General features: G+C 39.2%; 1 protein-coding gene across 1 annotated transcript in view; it reads right to left on the reverse strand.

Moving 5' to 3' along the window:
• The window catches only part of LOC146477626 (cubilin-like), an 89,637-nt gene that overhangs the window by 55,656 nt on the left and 15,807 nt on the right, over positions 1-18,174 (reverse strand). The window contains exons 4-6 of the mRNA XM_085113108.1: positions 17,800-17,871; positions 6,500-6,571; positions 3,475-3,631 (exon numbers count right to left, since the gene is read on the reverse strand). Of these exons, the coding sequence (XP_084969234.1) occupies positions 3,475-3,631; positions 6,500-6,571; positions 17,800-17,871 (301 nt within the window). The remainder of the gene's footprint in view (positions 1-3,474; positions 3,632-6,499; positions 6,572-17,799; positions 17,872-18,174) is intronic.

An 18,174-nucleotide genomic window follows, 5' to 3' on the forward strand; every position in this document is an offset into this window, starting at 1 on the left:
CACTGCGAAACATTTCAATGCGAGAAGTTTCCAATTATGTTAACCTTGCTAACACGTTCCACCCTACAATCAAGTTCACTTGTGAAATGTCATCTGAACGCGCTGTTTTTCTTGACACTGAGGCTTTTCAAAGGACCTCGTCTTTCAAGTCATAGAACCCTTGACTTGCAAACGCATTTCAAGCCTACCGAAACTTTTCAATATACTCACTTCTCATCTTGCCACACTTTAAAGTGTAAAAAGGGGTTTATATAAGGAGAAGCATTAAGTGTTTTAAGAACTTTCTAAGTCAGAGAAAACTTTTGTAAAAAACAAACGAGACTTTGAACACAGACTCTGTAAAAGAGGACGCTCGTTCAAGAAACACTGACTGACCTTAAGTTCGCCAACAGAAAAGAGGCTCTTTGCAAGAAAACCACACAAACAAAAGAGATTGTACCGTTTGTTACTACCTTAAATCCGGCCACACCAAATCTCAAAAAGATTCTTATGAAACACTGGCGCATCATTCAACAGCAACCTAAGGTACAAAAAATCTTAAACCAGCCACCGATTTTGTCGTACAGGAAGAAAAAATCCGTCAAGGACATCCTTGTCCGCGCGAAAATTCCTTCAATCTCGTAAACAATCACAAAGCAAACAAAGCGGTTAAAAGCCAACTAGAAGACATTTTGCATACGATCACTTTAACTGGCTCCTAAAAGCGGCAATCACGCATCCATGCGTTTATTGCAACACAACCGGGTCAAAATATTTTCTGATCTAATATTCTAACCCTCATCACTGATCATTCTTGTTTCAAACGTGGAAGGACTCGTAGACTTTACTGAAACAAAGACTTAACCAAATAAAAAAATGTTTTGCAGAGGTACTCACTAAAGTCTGAGGATTGTTTTGAGAGAAAAACATTTGGGGGGCTAGGTGCACTTTTATTGGTCGAGGTTGGCATATTGTTAGTATCAATGGGAGCTGCAAGTAGATTTTTTTGTGACAAGCGGAAACTTGCAAGTAAAGAGACAACAAGTCATATGGAAGCCTCGTTTGACGTTCAGTATTGACAGGAAAATTTTAATTTCAAGTATTTAAGCCACGCATCTTAATATCCTCTATTTGCACAAGGTGTCATCAAGTCATCAAGACCTAGTGATAAATTGCATGTACTTAGCTAGCAGAACCAATTTTTAGAGAGTGACAATAGAATGCTGATCAGCGCAACCAAATACAATAAGAAAACAGCTTTTGGAACCTTTATTCTCCGACAAGTTTACATCAACGTCCACTCGCCTCATTGCGCCGATTAAAAACCCATTTGTTCCACAAACATGAAAGCGTAGGAAGGTTAATTTTTCAATAATTTTATTGAGAATGTATACTATTATAGCATCACTGAAGAAATACTGTCAGCTATTACCTTGAGATGGACACTGGGCAGAGATAAGCAGGGTCTCTGCGTTGTTTGTGGGTTTGTCCAATTAGGCATTGTAACGTTTCGTGTGAAGGGATTTTTTTTTTTTTTTACAAACTTGATTACTGGAGACTTAGGTGGCCCTGTTTACACTGAAATAGTACATTTTTAAACTAAACTGTAATAACAATCTCCCTAATCTTCAATTCCTTCTCGTCGCGCAGTTTCTATGTAAAAGCTGTTGATAAGTCTAATGTTAGATTAAAAACCTAAATCTAGTAATATATATTTAAAAAAAATTCAAGTCATCTATTACCTGATGCTTGACTTGTGGGAGGCAAAGTGGTGTTTCCTGTCAAGAATCAATTAGAAAACGAAATAGCTAGATATATATTATGTAAAACAGTTTTTCAAGATGCACTTTCCAACCCATCGGTATTACTTGTTAGCTCAATAAATGAGAAATCTCCTGGTATCTAGTAACGGATGGACGAGCAATTTATGTGTGGCAGTTGTTTACAAATATGAACGAATGTTTTGTAAACCTGTCAGGAACAATCAGGGACGATCAGACAAAGGTTGCCAAGTTATATCCTCGAAATGTATCCAAAGGTCATTAAAGACCACTCAATAAACAGTATAAAATGTTAATTTTCTAAGGTTATACTGATCATTTCAAAAAAGAGCATACTCGTTCATTATCATTACTTCAGGAAAGCGCCAAAATACGGCGTAAAAACTGCCAGTCAAAACTTCGTTTACTTTTTAAAAATTGTATGTCTTAATCTTTGTATCGAGAAAAAAAATACTGCTGAGATAAAAAGTTGTGTTCGTAGAGTTTATTTTAAGAGCCTGCTTAATACGGACACCTTAATAATGCCGACTTTTTATCATGCCCCATTGGTGTACACAGGTTAATAGGGTTTTACTGTAATAAATAACCTTAACCGATTTTGTACCACGTGGCGTGCTTTTTGTTCATTAAGAAAGCCTAGATATTAATCGACAAATTATAATTGAACTTAACAAACAATCTCTCTGTTAGGAAAGGACGAAAATTAGTAAAAAATAAAGAAGCAAATTGATATTTACTTTGGAGACTATTTCTGCAATAAAATTTCGTTCGACTCTTTGTACTTACCCGGAACAAAGGAGAAAACTAACTTGTATCCACTGTCTTCAAGACTGCCGTCTGAGTGAAAGGTCATTACAGCAAAGCGTCCAGTGACAATGATATTCCGTCCAGACTGCGCCCCACAGTATGTACCCACGGTATAGTTGTTATCATTGGAAATCCTCAAGTAGTCAAAGCTGCAAACAAGAAAGACGTATTCTTTTAGTTCATTTATGATGAGATAACATAAGCTTGAATGACGTGAGCTAACACAACTTGACAAGATAAGATGAGACAAAATCACAGGCATTATTTCATGTTTACTGAGTTGAAAGAATACGGTCAATTATTAAAAAATAAGTCAACATGTATACATTAAAGTACTGCAAGCCTTACAATAACTTCCATTAAACTATATAATGACTAGTCTACAAGGTTACTCAAGACATTGCTTAAGTGATACATGGCATAATAATAAATAACGCAAATACAACGACTCAGACAAACAAATCTTACACATAGCTTATTTATCCATTTTGTAGAATAAAAAATCAAAAGTACAAGAACACCCGATAATCAGGCAAGCTTGAAGTACAGAAAGACGCGAAGAACAAAACAAACACAGATCACATACATGCAAGACCAGTTTTTCACATGTGTGTCATGAGAATAATTGACAATGCAGTCTAGTTATAAATTTGATTCTTATATGCAGATTAAAACAACAGAAACAAACAAACAACAGTTGAATGAGTCTTTAGATAAAAATAGCTAATTTTAGTGTAATGAGACTAACAGGTAACTTTGTTCTTTGGGTTGTCTCACAAACTTCTTTTTCAGTAGTGTATACAATTTATCAATCACAGCAAATGTAGAGAACAATCAATACCACCCATTATCATGCAATGAAGGTAAAGCAATGTATACTCTAAACACTCATTCAATAGAATTGTACCTGCAAGATGAATGACTCTCCAGGCTAAATTTGGAAAAGTAAATCTTTACAGCCAGGCCAAGTGGAATATAAACTCGATAAACACAGTCCATGTTGTTTGGATAGTTACTTGGATATCCGGGACTTTTCAGTACGTTGTTGACAACCTCACCACATCCTGTTGAATTACGTAGACATTTATTTTTTAAATAAGCATTATATTAAGGTTAAAGGGAAGAGAAAAACTGAGTAAAATAAAAAAAATACTATTTCAAAATGATTACTCGCACATCACATCCTGTTGGATTAGGAACACAATTATGTTTAAATAATTATTTTATTAAGGTTTGAGGAAAGAGAAAAGCTGAGTGCTCTCCTTTTCAGTAAATTAAAAAAATAGTCACTACAATTCCCATTTTAATGTATTAAACTCTGCAAAAACCAGCGCAACGCTTATAAATTAATTAGTGTTTAGTTTTGGTACGTTGGCACTGCTAAATTAAAATCTAAGCATTGTCATACGCTTTTTGTTCTTCTACTTTAATTATATATCAGAAATACAATATTTTACAGAGAAACACCTGTTTTAGCACAGTTCATTTATTTTTCACACGAAGGACTACGAATCAGCAAATGAGGTTCTGATTTCCTTCTACTTAAAGTTAAAGTGCTCCTAACTCCTAGTTTCCTTTTTCTCCCAAACTAATTTTCATACCGGAACCCCATAGCTTAGAAAATTTGGGAAACCATGTTTGGTTATGACGTCACTTTTCGTCTGACCGTCCGTACGCAATCCCACCTTGCTATAATGTGCCCGTGTTTGTTTTGCGGGAAGTTTTATGGCGAGCTGCATTTACAACTGAAATGCTAATGAACACAAATACAAAGTCTATTTATATGTATTTGTTGGATATGTTGACAAACGTGGAAAGAGGAGAAAGTAAGAGAACAAAGAAAACAAAAAAGTGGAAACGATTAAGCAAAGTTGAGCGTGAAAGAGAGCGACGGATAGCAAGTTAAAGTTAGAGCAGCCTGTCTTGAAAAGTAAGTTTAAAGAAGCCTCACGTTTGTCTATATCACCCGTTCATGATCACTTGTGGTAAATTTTAGAACTAAAATAAAAGCTTTACATAGACAGTTTAATCGCTTTCGCTACTATCAATATTCGAAAAAAAGTAAAATTTTTAAAAAATTGGTTTCTTGGCCACACCGCACGGCTCTCGTGTTTGTAAACCCACACAAGTTTCAAAGCTCTGTATAATTCTACCAAACACAAAAGACTATTTTTCTTAACGTTTGTTAAGAGACTATATCTATTACTAATGAGGAGCACAATTTGCACAGTTTTGTTATTTCCAAAAATTTTTTCTCCGGAAGCTAACTTGCTCTCGCAAAAAAAGAGCGTGGAGACAGCGTCATTATTACCAAATGGATCCGCCCTCTTGGATTTCGGGATTTCCCCAAAACTTCAGGAAAGCACCAAAATTGAGTGAAAACTAATCAAAGCCATTAAAGGAACACTAATTTTAGCTAAAAGAAAAAAAAAAGAAAAAGTTGTATTAAGAAAAGAATTTTTTTTCATTTCAAAAAGGGATTTCTCATTTCCTGAAAAAGAACTGCCTGTCAAAATTTGGTTGCCATGGCAACATTAAAGTCAATGAACACTAAACGACCACATAAACGTTTTGTAGTTAAATTTCTGAAAACGCCCCGAAGTTTCATGGCGTTAACGCGAATATATATTAAAAAAAAACTTATTATGGTTCAAAATCGCCGTGGAGAGAATCCCCCCCCCCCTCCCATTTACATACGGTTAATCTAATTTTCTAAAAGAAACATGTGGAGTGTGCATAATGTTGCCGTGTTCTCAAAGTGATGTCAGCAGCCACTAGACCCTTAAAACTCGGTCGTGTAAGAAAATGATAATGATTTAAGACGATTTCCCTTATTTCAATATGGCACAAAATGGCGAAGATTTTGCCGAGTCATAAAAAAACATACTTCTGCAGAGAGATCTACAAAACATGTGAATTTTTGTAGGAGAAAAAAATGGTGGAGGAGTGGTTTAAGTACACATTAATTGCGTGAGCTTAGCATACTGTTAGTATTAATGGGGGCTGCCTGAAGTAGACTTTTTGTTAGTGGAAACTTGCAAGTAAAGAAATAATACACATTTCTTCCATGTGTTTTACTTCAGCAAGTCATTCGGAAGCCTCGTTTAATAATATTGCCAAGACAATCTGACTTTGAAGTATTTAAGCAACACTCTTTAAAGGGCCATAGTCAGCCACACCTTTGTTTTTGTTTATATGCGAGAGTTTGGCTATTATAATTAATACGGAGCATGTTGAAATGAACGAAATCACTGTAAAACTACTAAAGATAATGAAACATACTTTCACAAACACATCTTACAGTAAGGCAATAAGTTTCGGTTCACCATGCAATATTAATAATTTCGATGGCATCGAAAATGGCGGAGACTCCATTCACATAAGATGGTATCAAAGTTTTACAAAAAATGCATTTACTTGGCTAGCAGAATCAATTTTTAGAAAGTGACAAATGATTACCACAACCAAATACAATAAGAAACCAGCTTTAATAAACTTACTTCTCCACCAAGTTTACAAAAATATCCACTAAATAAATTACGCCGATTAAAACCCTTTATTCTGTAGACTTGAAGGCGTTGGGAGATTAAATTTTCCAAAATTTTATTAACAATGTATACTTAGAGAAGAAAGAGAAATGCAGTCGCCTACTAGTTAATGTAGTAGTAAGAAGTTAGTCAATGGTGGTCTTTGTGTTGTCGGTGGGTTTGCCCAAGGGCGAGTTGTATTTATAAACTGCATCAAGGGAGACCTAGGTGAACCCGTTTTTAACAGAATTAATGCATTTTTAAACTGACCGGTAATAATAAGCTCCCTAATTTTCAATTCCTTATCGTCGAGCAATTTGTATGCGACAGTTGTCACAAGTGTAACGTGAGATTAAAAACCTAATTGGAGTAATATATACTTCAAACATACAAGTCATATCTTACGTGGTGCTTGACTCGGTGTCGGGGACGCTGGTCTGTTTGTGGTCGGTAGGTTTGTCGACGGAGTCAAAGTGGCTATTAAGAATCAATTTAAAGAGGAAATAAATAGAGGCAACTTGTAAGCCAGTTTGTAAAGGTGGTGTACTTCAAGGTGGTGTAACAGTAACGACACTTTTATAGGGGATCTCCCCCGGAAACGCTTAGTATAGATTGCTGAGTTCTCCTGCACCTAAATATCTACCTAATGTAACAGTACTGTGTTAACAGTGATGGGTGAATAAAACTCCGGTTCTGGGGTCTGGAAAAAGGGAACTTCCAAACTGATCCATGTTGTCTGTCAGAAAATGGCGTGATATTTCATTGCGGATGGTCGCGCAATTTGAATGTTGCAGTTGTTGACAGGTATAAATGTTTTATAATCCTCATTATCAGGAACAATCGGAGCGATCAGTCAAAGGTTGGATAATTATTTCCTATAAATATCAAAAACTCATCGAGGGACTCTCAATAACCAGTGCATTCTTTTTAGTATTTTCCAGTAGTTCCAATTATTTTGAAAGGAGAACGAACACTTCCTGCGAATGTATTGAAGTTTTCCAAACATTTGTGACGTTAGGCTCTTTTACCAGACCCTGTTCGCGAAATGAGCCTACGCTTATCCCCGAGGAGACAGTTGGACGCGTGACCTTGGCTTAACGATGATAAGGTCATGCGTCCAACCGTCAATGTAGTAGTAAGAAGATAGTGAATGGTGGTCTTTGTGTTGTCTGTTGGTTTGTCCAAGGAGGCATTATAATGTTTCTCGTTAAGAGGTGTGTTTTAAACTACATTAATTAAGACCCGGGTGAACCTGCTCTTCACCGAAATGCGAGCACATTTTTAAACTGAACTGTAATGGTTAGCTTCCTTAAATATTTAATTACTCATCGTCGCGCAGTTTCTATGGGAAAGTCGTCGACAAATGTAACGTTACATTTTGAAAACCTAAATCTAGTAATATATACTTCAAAAACTACAAGTCAAATCTTACCAGTTGCTGGACTCGGTGTCGGGACCGCTGGTCTGTTGGTGGTCGGTGGGTTTATCCACGGAGTCAAAGATGCTGTTAAGAATCAATTTAGAAAGACAATAAATAGAGACATCTTATAAATAAGTTTGTCAACGTGGTGTACTTTCAAACTTATCCATGATACCTGTCAGAAAACCGCCTGAATATAATTGTGGATCAACGGCAACTTTCTGAGAGTCTGTTGAAGACTTCCAAACATTTTAATTTGTGACCCGACGGAGCAACGGAAATCTAACGTACATTCCTGTACAAAATATATTCATTTAAATATAAAAAAACCTATATTTGAACTGCAGGTTAAAGATTAAATAGAAGAAAGATCCCTGCAGTTTTTTTCACGCAATCTAAGCAGCTGCGAAAATAAATATCCATGTTTCAAATATTAATATTAATTTATTCACGTTTCACGAGTATATCACGAACTCACAATTTGACCAGCTCCCAGTTGGCTTGATAGCTCAGTTGGTAGAGCACTGCACCGGCATCGCAGTGGTCATGGGTTCAAATCCTGTTCTTTTTTTTGCAACTGCATAGGTTACTTTAATAACTGCGAGGATCTTTCTTCTATTTTAGTAATACTATAAGTTATATATAACAATAACATTACAACCTCGAGATTTCTATCTGATGAAGGCGCAGCCCGAATCAGCTATCACGCGATAGAAACCGAGCGCGAATAATCAAATTGTTTTAGTATAAATCTACTAGTCGTGCAAAACTTAACAAGTAAATTATTTATATCCTCAGCTCATCGCAGACACTTCGAAAACGCCATGGAGTGGCCGCCATTTTGTTGTAAACCGCTACTCACTATTTAACACAGAATAGAAGGGGCGTAGCGTAGCCAATCAGAGAACGGCATTCGTGATACAACGCTAGTACATTTATACTTATAAGTAATATCATTGCTAACATTTATGTCAGTAATGTAACGCAATATTGTAAGTAAGCTTAATGTAAGAAAACTAAAGTCTTGAGGTGAAGTTTTCTTTAACGTTGTATTGCACACCTTGTAAAAAAAAAAGGTATGAAAAAGTGTCTGACGAACTCTTGAACGCGTCTCCGTCGCCGTTAAGGACTGAATTCCGTTTGAACTAGAGATTCAGACGCAGACTGTCCACGTAGAAAATCGTGTAAGTGCTAACGGAACATCATCTGCAGAATTCGCTGACTGATGTGTTAAAGGTTGTGAACCGGTTTATCATGGCTTCTGCACCAGTGAAGGCCCTTATCAGTTATCCGTCCGTCACATCAGTATTCCCAAAAATCCCATACATAGCTTGTTTGGACGCTTTTATTATAGACCCGCGTGAACTTCGAAAGTTTGAAGTCAAAGGGGGATTGAAATGCCATTGTACTCTTTTGTCAGCTGTAGTTACTCTAATCAAGTTTTCGTCTAACTTTTCTACAACAAGTTCTTCCAGTTCTCGATTTGCTCCCACTAAATTAGTCCCATTATCTGAATTCATTTCTTCAGGCTATCCTCTGTGATTCGCTATCCTCTAAAATGGGTTAAGGAAGGAATCGTTGTCCAGTGCAATTGCCATTTTGAAATGCACCGCTCTGGTGGTTATACATGTAAACAGACAAAGTTATACCTTAGCTATTTGTTGTCCTCTGCCCTGGAATGTTATGAAAGGCTCTTCGAATCTACAAGCATACGACCGAACGCAAGAAGTGGAGTTTAAAGCCTAATTCTTGGGTGAGCCGCTGTGATTTGTTGCGACAGTTTGGCTTTTCTCTTACGATATTCATAGCACTAAGCTTCACAATCTCGGATTTATTCTCGCCTCTGCATTAACCAAAAACGAGAAAGGACAACATTAGCAATGTTTAATGAGTGATTCCCGTTTCCTGTGATAATGTCGCATGATCAGCTTGGTTACTCAGTTCTTTCATGTAAGATAATAGGGTAGTTAACGTCATGTGGTAAATACTCAGCATTCTCTAGACGAGCACCAGATCTCATTACTCTATCTTCATCAATTCTTAGTTTTAGGGCGAGTAACTGGTTACCCCCTGGAAGTGTTTTATCACTTGTACTCTTCCCTAAATGATTCCGCTTGTGCTGACTTCATTACTTGAATGTGCGCGTCCTCAATGTCGTTGGTAGTCAGCCCACACTTAATGCGTTTCTCTCGTCGTAAACTTACACAATTGTGTACGAGGCGATAAACCCAGGCCAGTGTTCTGATGAGTCTAATCCAGGCAGAAAAGTGTCTCGTTTCAAGCCGCTACGTAGCATGGTTTTGGATAGCCAACATCGTTGTCCCTTTAATGCTGCAGTTAGCCTGTAGGCGTGGCTGTTTCCTGACCTCTTTCGTTCCTGTTTCATGATTCGACCTATTGCCCATTTAGATATTTTTCCTCTGTAAATACAAAGAGGTCCGTCCCACCGGGTGTCCTTGCTAGCTAACCGCTCGACTGATAAGACTCTTGTTAGACGATCAGCTGAATCATCGTCAGTGGAAAAATGCCTCCACAGTCGAGGACTTGTTTGAGACTGTATTTCTCCAATTCTGTTTACAACAAACGGCTTAAATGTCCTGGTTGGTTCGGCAATGTATCTACCATAACACGTTCATGCTATCCGGCCAAGCCGTGATTTCACTAGTTGCAATCTTTAATGCTTTCGATATCAATGCACTTAGTCTGAATCCTAGAATTGCGCGCATCAGCTGTAAATGAAGGATACTTGTGGCTGTAAGTGGTGCAACTCTTGATTCAGAAGCCACTAGATGGACCGAAACAGTTTCATCACTGTGGTCATGTCTGTAATACACGACCGCTCCATACACATTCGATGAAGCATCCACGAATGCGTGCAGACTCGCGGACTTCACATCCCTGTCTACCGGCTGTAGACATCACGATCTTAATTTTCACAAAACGCTCTAGGTCATTGTTGAACCACCGAATAGCTTTCTTTTCTTGTTACAACTTAAGCGACACCTAGCTACCTTATTACATGAAATTTTCGCGACACGTTAAGTTCGCGAATTTCGCGATTTATTTAAGTCGTCCGGGAAGCAATTTGTCGCGGCTATTGCGTATCGATCATGTTAGTTGTTTCTTTCATGGATGCAGGAAAGAACGTCTCCAACCTTAAAGGATGTTTTCAATGCTACCACCTGTTGATGGATCCGTATCAAAGACGTTTACGCAAACAATTAAACAGCATCAGTTTTGAAACTAAACGGCAACATTTTCTCTTTGGAGCCTGGAGAAAGGAATACTTAATGTACATGGATAATGACGTTAATTGACCACAAAAAACGGGACTTGAATTCAAGCACTAACTTTAAACCTTGCCTTGTAGACACTGTAGGAACATCTTTCTTGTTACTGTTTACAGATTCAGTTGCGTTTCTGTTTATTTGGACATTATTGATTAAGTTGTTTGATCAAATTCAGGGACATGTTAAATAACATTGACAAAGAAATAAATTGTGTCTCACTCAAAAATGCCAAATTAAAGTGAGTCAAAATGCGACATTTTCGCAAAATCGTGAAATTAAGGTGTCGCAAAATATGCGATCCTCAAAATCGCGAAATTAACGTGTCGCGAAAATTTCATGTAATAAGGTAGTCGTTGCCCGTGGTCCAGCCTTTACACAAATGGTATATAGCGTCCAAAATCCCAAAGGTACGAAAAATGTGGTTATTCTCTTCAGGAAACTGTGCTTTATTAGGTCTTCTTACATCTGTACTCATCTCGAGGTTGATGCACTCGGAAGATGAACATGTTTTCCTTCTCTACCCATAGTACTCCGAGCTTCTGAACAGAAGGGGAGCCCTTATCTAAATCCAGTTTTCGCTATTGATATCTCCCACAACAATTTTTCTAAATTAGACAGCCATTTACATGCATGCATACCAGCATTCCACAGCGTTGAAAGATTTTTGTACAAGTCTATGGTTGTCTTATCGTCTGAATCCACGCTACCGTACATATATGTTCAGAGATAGTTAAAGATAATATTGCCAGAGATGGTATTGTCACCGCAGCCAGTGGAAATTTTTTTTTTTTTGATACTTCTTTGCATTTTCTTGAACGACGAACTGCGACTGAAACGGCGACGAATTCATTCCGACTGCCATTCATTTAAATTCATATTCATCTAGTACCTCGGTTTGGTGGAGCACTCTCCATAAAAGTCCATTATACTAGGTATCTTCTGGCGTTTGACTTATGCGGAGATACATCTCTGCTATGCCACAGACTAACGCTATCGCTTGCTTGTAGAACCGTATCAAAACGCTGAAAAGCTCTCGTTTCAACTTAGATGCCTTGTGTACGAAGTCGCTTAAAGATCCCCTTGCACTTGGCTGACGCGTCAGACGCAATGCTCGTCTCCGTCGTTGCTTCTTTCGGCCTCATAACAGATAAGTGTGGTAGGCAACAGGACTCAATGGGCTTTTTTCTGTTTTTGGGATCTTCCTTACGCAACCTTTCTTCTGGCTCCTTGGGTATGCGTTTCTCTGTTTTTCTCATGCGTCTCAGGGCTGTCTCGTAGTTGTCCGGTAACACTGACCGGTCGTCTTTCCAAGTAACTGGGACTTCGTACCTCCCGCTCTCAAATTTGATGGGCCGCTTAAGTTTCTCGAACGTGAATTTCTCATTTAGAGTCTCAAAGCTGTGACTTAGCAATTTTGTCTCCAAGGCCTTTTGGAGTATGTAATTTAGTTGCTGCTCTTATCGCCGGCACGTATAAAATAAGTGAGAGCGAAACTTGTTCGATAGCGTCCCTCATCAGTACTATTTGGATCGCCGATCGTGTCCATCCGAAGGCCATTAACCGTGCAACTCTTTTTACTGATTTTCTTATAACACCCCTCTCTGATTGATACCGACAAAAATGTCGATGATTGGATGTGGTCCAAGGTAAGGTAATACCCTTTAGATGCTCCAACTTCCTCGCGTATTTTGCCCAGTTGATTGCTCCAATGTTCCCTGAAACACGTTCTGCAATGAAACTACTATGTTTACATCTATCTTTCCATCTAAGCTTTCAAGATTAAGTTGGAAGGTTTGTGTCTCGAAGCTGTCGGTTCGACCATTTAGAAAGTTAACGGTTACTCTACGGTTCTCCTGATTCAACTGTTGATGTATGTCTTACTGCTAGCATCGTCCAGTAGCACATTAACGACGACTCGTCTTGCACCATTTTTCATTACTGCTGTCACTTTCCTCGTTGCAACATAACGCGTCTAGTTTCTTTCATGTGCATTGCTGTTATGTTCGATGTTTCCGGTAAGACCTGTGTGGACTCCCCCTCCGTAATATCTACTACTGGAGCTACTTTAGTTTCACCCAGATCGACGTTTAAGGGCTGAAGATTGTAGCTGTCACTCCCATTGCCGTTCCTTGCAATCTCCGGCCTCTCCTTTCTTTACAATGTAGTACGACTGTTGTGCGTCCCTACAAACCAAAAAATCGGGACTGTGGGAATGATATTCCGTAATGGGTCTCTCTTTGGCATCTATAGCAACAACGTCGTTGGGCCGCTATCCGTCACCTCTTTTCAACGGTTATACCTTAAAACTCGTCGCACCAAATGGGTGGTTATTTCCACAGACTTTGCATGTTCGGCAGCTCTTCCTAGGCCACTGGTTTGGATTCCCCGCGAGTGAACTGATCTACTGCAATTGCTCCATATCCCTCGAAGCCTCTCAGCTTGTGCTTTCTGGAATTCTGCTTCTTGTATAACCCATTGTCGTAATGCTTCTACGCACTGTGGTTTTTTTGTTTTGTGTTATCCGGCCAAGCCGTGATTTCACTAGTTGCAATCTTCAATGCTTTCGATATCAATGCACTTAGTCTGAATCCTAGAATGCGCGCATCAGCTCTAAATGAAGGATACTTGTGGCTGTTAGTGGTGCAACTCTTGATTCAGAAGCAACTAGATGGACCGAAACAGTTCCATCACTGTGGTCATGTCTGTAATACACGACCGCTCCATACACATTCGATGAAGCATCCACGAATGCGTGCAGACTCGCGGACTTCACATCCCTGTCTACCGGCTGTAGACATCACGATCTTAATTTTCACAAAATGCTCTAGTTCATTGTTGAACCACCGAATAGCCTTCTTTTCTTGTTACAACTTAAGCGACTCCTAACTACCTTATTACATGAAATTTTCGCGACACGTTAATTTTGCGAATTTCGCGATTAAAAAAAAAAATCGCGAAATTTAAGTTGTCCGGGAAGCAATTTGTCGCGGCTATTGCGTATCGATCATGTTAGTTGTTTCTTTCATGGATGCAGAAAAGAACGTCTCCAACCTTAAAGGATGTTTTCAATGCTACCACCTGTTGATGGATCTGTATCAAAGACGTTTACGCAAACAATTAAACAGCATCAGTTTTGAGACTAAACGGCAACATTTTCTCTTTGGAGCCTGCAGAAAGGAATATTTAACGTACATGGATAATGACGTCAATTGACCACAAAAAACGGGACTTGAATTCAAGCACTAACTTTAAACCTTACCTTGTAGACACTGTAGGAACATCTTTCTTGTTACTATTTACAGATTCAGATGCGTTTCTGTTTATTTGGACATTATTGATTAAGTTGTTTGATCAAATTCAGGGACATGTTAAATAACATTGACAAAGAAATAAAGTGTGTCTCACTCAAAAACGCCAAATTAAAGTGAGTCAAAATGCGACATTTTCCCAAAATCGTGAAATTAAGGTGTCGCAAAATATGCGAACCTCAAAATCGCGAAATTAACGTGTCGCGAAAATTTCATGTAATAAGGTAGTCGTTGCCCGTGGTCCAGCCTTTACACAAATGGTATATAGCGTCCAAAATCCCAAAGGCACGAAAAATGTGGTTATTCTCTTCAGGAAACTGTGCTTTATTAGGTCTTCTTACATCTGTACTCATCTCGAGGTTGATGCACTCGGAAGATGAACATGTTTTCCTTCTCTACCCATAGTACTCCGAGCTTCTGAACAGAGGGCAGCCCTTATCTAAATCCAGTTTTCGCTATTGATATCTCCCACAACAATTCTTCTAAATTAGACAGCCATTTACGTGCATGCATACCAGCATTCCACAGCGTTGAAAGTGTTTTGTACAAGTCTATGGTTGTCTTATTGTCTGAATCCACGCTACCGTACATATATGTTCAGAGATAGTTCAAGATAATATTCCCAGAGATGGTATTGTCACCGCAGCCAGTGGAAATTTTTTTTTTTGATACTTCTTCGCATGTTCTTGAACGACGAACTACGACTGAAACGGCGACGAATTCATCCCGACTGCCATTCATTTAAATTCAGATTCATCTAGTACCTTGGTTTGGTGGAGCGCTCTCCATAAAAGTCTATTATACTAGGTATCTTCTGGCGTTTGACTTATGCGGAGATACATCTCTGCTATGCCACAGACTAACGCTATCGCTTGCTTGTGGAACCGTATCAAAACGCTGAAAAGCTCTCGTTTCATGCCTTGTGTACGAAGTCGCTTAAAGATCCCCTTGCACTTGGCTGACGCGTCAGACGCAATGCTCGTCTCCGTCGTTGCTTCGTTCGGCCTCATAACAGATAAGTGTGGTAGGCAACAGGACTCAATGGGCTTTTTTCTGTTTTTGGGGTCTTCATTACGCAACCTTTCTTGTGGCTCCTTGAGTATGCGTTTCTCTGTTTTTCTCATGCGTCTCAGGGCTGTCTCGTGGTTTCTGGTAACACTGACCGGTCGTCTTTCCAAGTAACTGGGACTTCGTACCTTCCGCTGTCAAATTTGATGGACCACTTAAGTTTCTTGAGCGCGAATTTCTCATTTAGAGTCACAAAGCTGTGACTTAGCAATTCTATCTCCAAGACCTTTTGGAGTATGTAATTTAGTTGCTGCTCTTATCGCCGGCACGTATAAAATAAGTGAGAGCGAAACTTGCTCGATAGCGTCCCTCATCAGTACTATTTGGATCGCCGATCGTGCCCATCCGAAGGTCATTAACCGTGCAACTCTTTTTACTGGTTTTCTTATATTACCCCTCTCTGATTGATACCGACAAAAATGTCGATGATTGGGCGTGTTCCAAGGTAAAGTAATACCCTTTAGATGCTTCAACTTCCTCGCGTATTTTGCCCAGTTGATTGCTCCAATGTTCCCTGAAACACGTTCTGCAATGAAACTACTATCTTTACATCTATCTTTCCATCTAAGCTTTCAAGATTTAGTTGGAAGGTTTGTGTCTCGAAGCTGTCGGTTCGACCATTTAGAAAGTTAACGGTTACTCTACGGTTCTCCTGAGTAAACTGTTGATGTATGTCTTACTGCTAGCATCGTCCAGTAGCGCATTAACGACCACTTGTCTTGCACCATTTTTCATTACTGCTGTTACTTTCCACGTTGCAACATATTCGCCTCTAGTTTCTTTCATGTGCATTGCTGTTATGTTCGATGTTTCCGGTAAGACCTGCGTGGACTCCCCCTCCGTAATATCTACTACTGGAGCTACTTTAGTTTCATCCCGAGGACGTTTAAGGGCTGAAGATTGTAGCTGTCACTCCCATTGCCGTTCCTTGCAATCTCCGGCCTCTCCTTTCTTTACAATGTAGTACGACTGTTGTGCGTCCCTACAAACCGAAAAAAATCGGGACTGTGGGAACGATATTCCGTAATGGGTCTCCGCCATCCCTTTTCAACGGTTATATCTTAAGACTCGTCGCACCAAATGGGTGGTTATTTCCACAGACTTTGCATGTTCGGCAGCTCTTCCTAGGCCACTGGTTTGGATTCCCCGCGAGTGAACTGATCTACTGCAATTGCTCCATATCCCTCGAAGCCTCTCAGCTTGTGCTTTCTGGAATTCTGCTTCTTGTATAACCCATTGTCGTAATGCTTCTACGCACTGTGGTTTTTGTGTTCAAAAATCCGTCGATGGTACTGTGCTAGCACTGACTCTGTCATCTTCCTCTGCAGCTTATCAAAGAGCGATCCATTGCCCAACTCCTTATGTCAGCCAGCCTCTTAAAGGTTGATAACTTCGATGTCTTGGATATCAGCGAACTTCTCTGTATCTTTGGTGTTACCGACACGGATTGGCTTAAAATCCCCAAGTTCCTCCAAATACTTGCAGAGGTAAGCAGAGGTGGAATGATCCAAATTCTCAATAATCCTTAACACTTCGCCCGATAAGTACTGTCCGAGCTATATTAGCTTGCGCTCGAGTACCGCAGTTGCTTTGTCGATACAGGCTTGAAAAAACTGGGCGCTGACGCTTTGCTTAGTGGACCCTCAAGCTGTGGTTAGTACCAGACGGTGTTTTCCGAGTCTTCTTATCGTAAAATTCTGCTTCTAGGCCGATCTCTCGCTCCAGGGTTAAATGAGTTTCTTTAACGTTTTCCTTGGGGATCTTTTATGCCTGTTTATCTTTTCTCATGCTCTCTTATTTTTCGGGAAAATATTTTTTTCAACCCTTTCCTTCTCAAGCCTCAATGGCTAGCTATTCACTAAAACCCTTAGCTGCTAATCTCTCGGCGCGCTCTCGAGCCTTTCGCTCTTCGACGTGTAAGCCTTCACAGCTCTGGGAAGCATAAAATACGATACTAGATGATTCGCAGATACTCGGCAAAATATGAAGATTCTTGCAGAAAAAAATTGGGGGTGGGGGGGTAGGTGCACTTTAATTAAGTGAGCTTTGCAAATTATTACTATCAATTGGGGCTGGAATATACAGTTTATGACAATCGGGAACTTTGGAATAAAGATAAATTACACAATTTATGTGTTTTTAAAGCCTCGTTTAATGTTAATTCTGGCCCTGAAAATCTTAATTTAACCCTATCTAGAGCGGGCTTCTTTTTTTGTTTTTTGGGTCTGGGAAAGTCGAGGGGTGGGGGAGACATGAAGAGACATGAAGGCGGATGTTGAATTACCTTTTTAAAAAATAAATATTTACAACGTATACTAAGAGAAATAGTACCTAGTAGTCAACGCAGTAGTTGTGTTGTTGGTGGGTTTGACCAAGCAGGCATCGTAATGTTTCTTGTTAAGAAGTGTGTTATAAACTACATTAATGAAGACCTAGGTGAACCTGTTTTTAACTAAAATGGTCTATTTTTAAACTGACCGGTAATGACAAGCCCCCTTAAATCTTCAATTCCTCATCGTCGCGCAATTTGTATGCTAAAGTTGTCGAGAAGTCTGACGTAAGATTGAAACCTTATTCAAGTAATATATACTTCAAAACCACAAGTCATTTCAGTATTACCTTGTGCTGGACTCGGTGTCGGGGACGCTGGTCTGTTTGTGGTTGGTGGGTTTGTCGACGGAGTCACATTGACTGTCGAGAATGAAATTAAAAGCGAAGTAAATAGAGACATATTGTAAACCAGTTTGTCAAGGTGGTGCACTTGCAAACGTTTCTACGATGCTTGTGAGGAAACCGCCTGGTATATAATTGCGGATCGATGGGAAATTAGAATGTGGCAGTTTTTGATAAGTACAAACAAATATTTTATAATTCTCAGTATCAGGAACAATCAGGGGAGATCAGTCAAACATTGGCTAGTTATTTTCTCTACATGTATCCAGAGGTCATCAAGTAGTTCCATTTATTTTCAAAGGAGAATGCACACTTTCTGAG

The sequence above is a fragment of the Pavona decussata genome, unplaced genomic scaffold (assembly GCF_977016875.1).
Source record: "Pavona decussata unplaced genomic scaffold, jaPavDecu1.1 SCAFFOLD_69, whole genome shotgun sequence".
In the NCBI taxonomy this organism is placed as follows: Eukaryota; Metazoa; Cnidaria; class Anthozoa; order Scleractinia; family Agariciidae; genus Pavona; species Pavona decussata.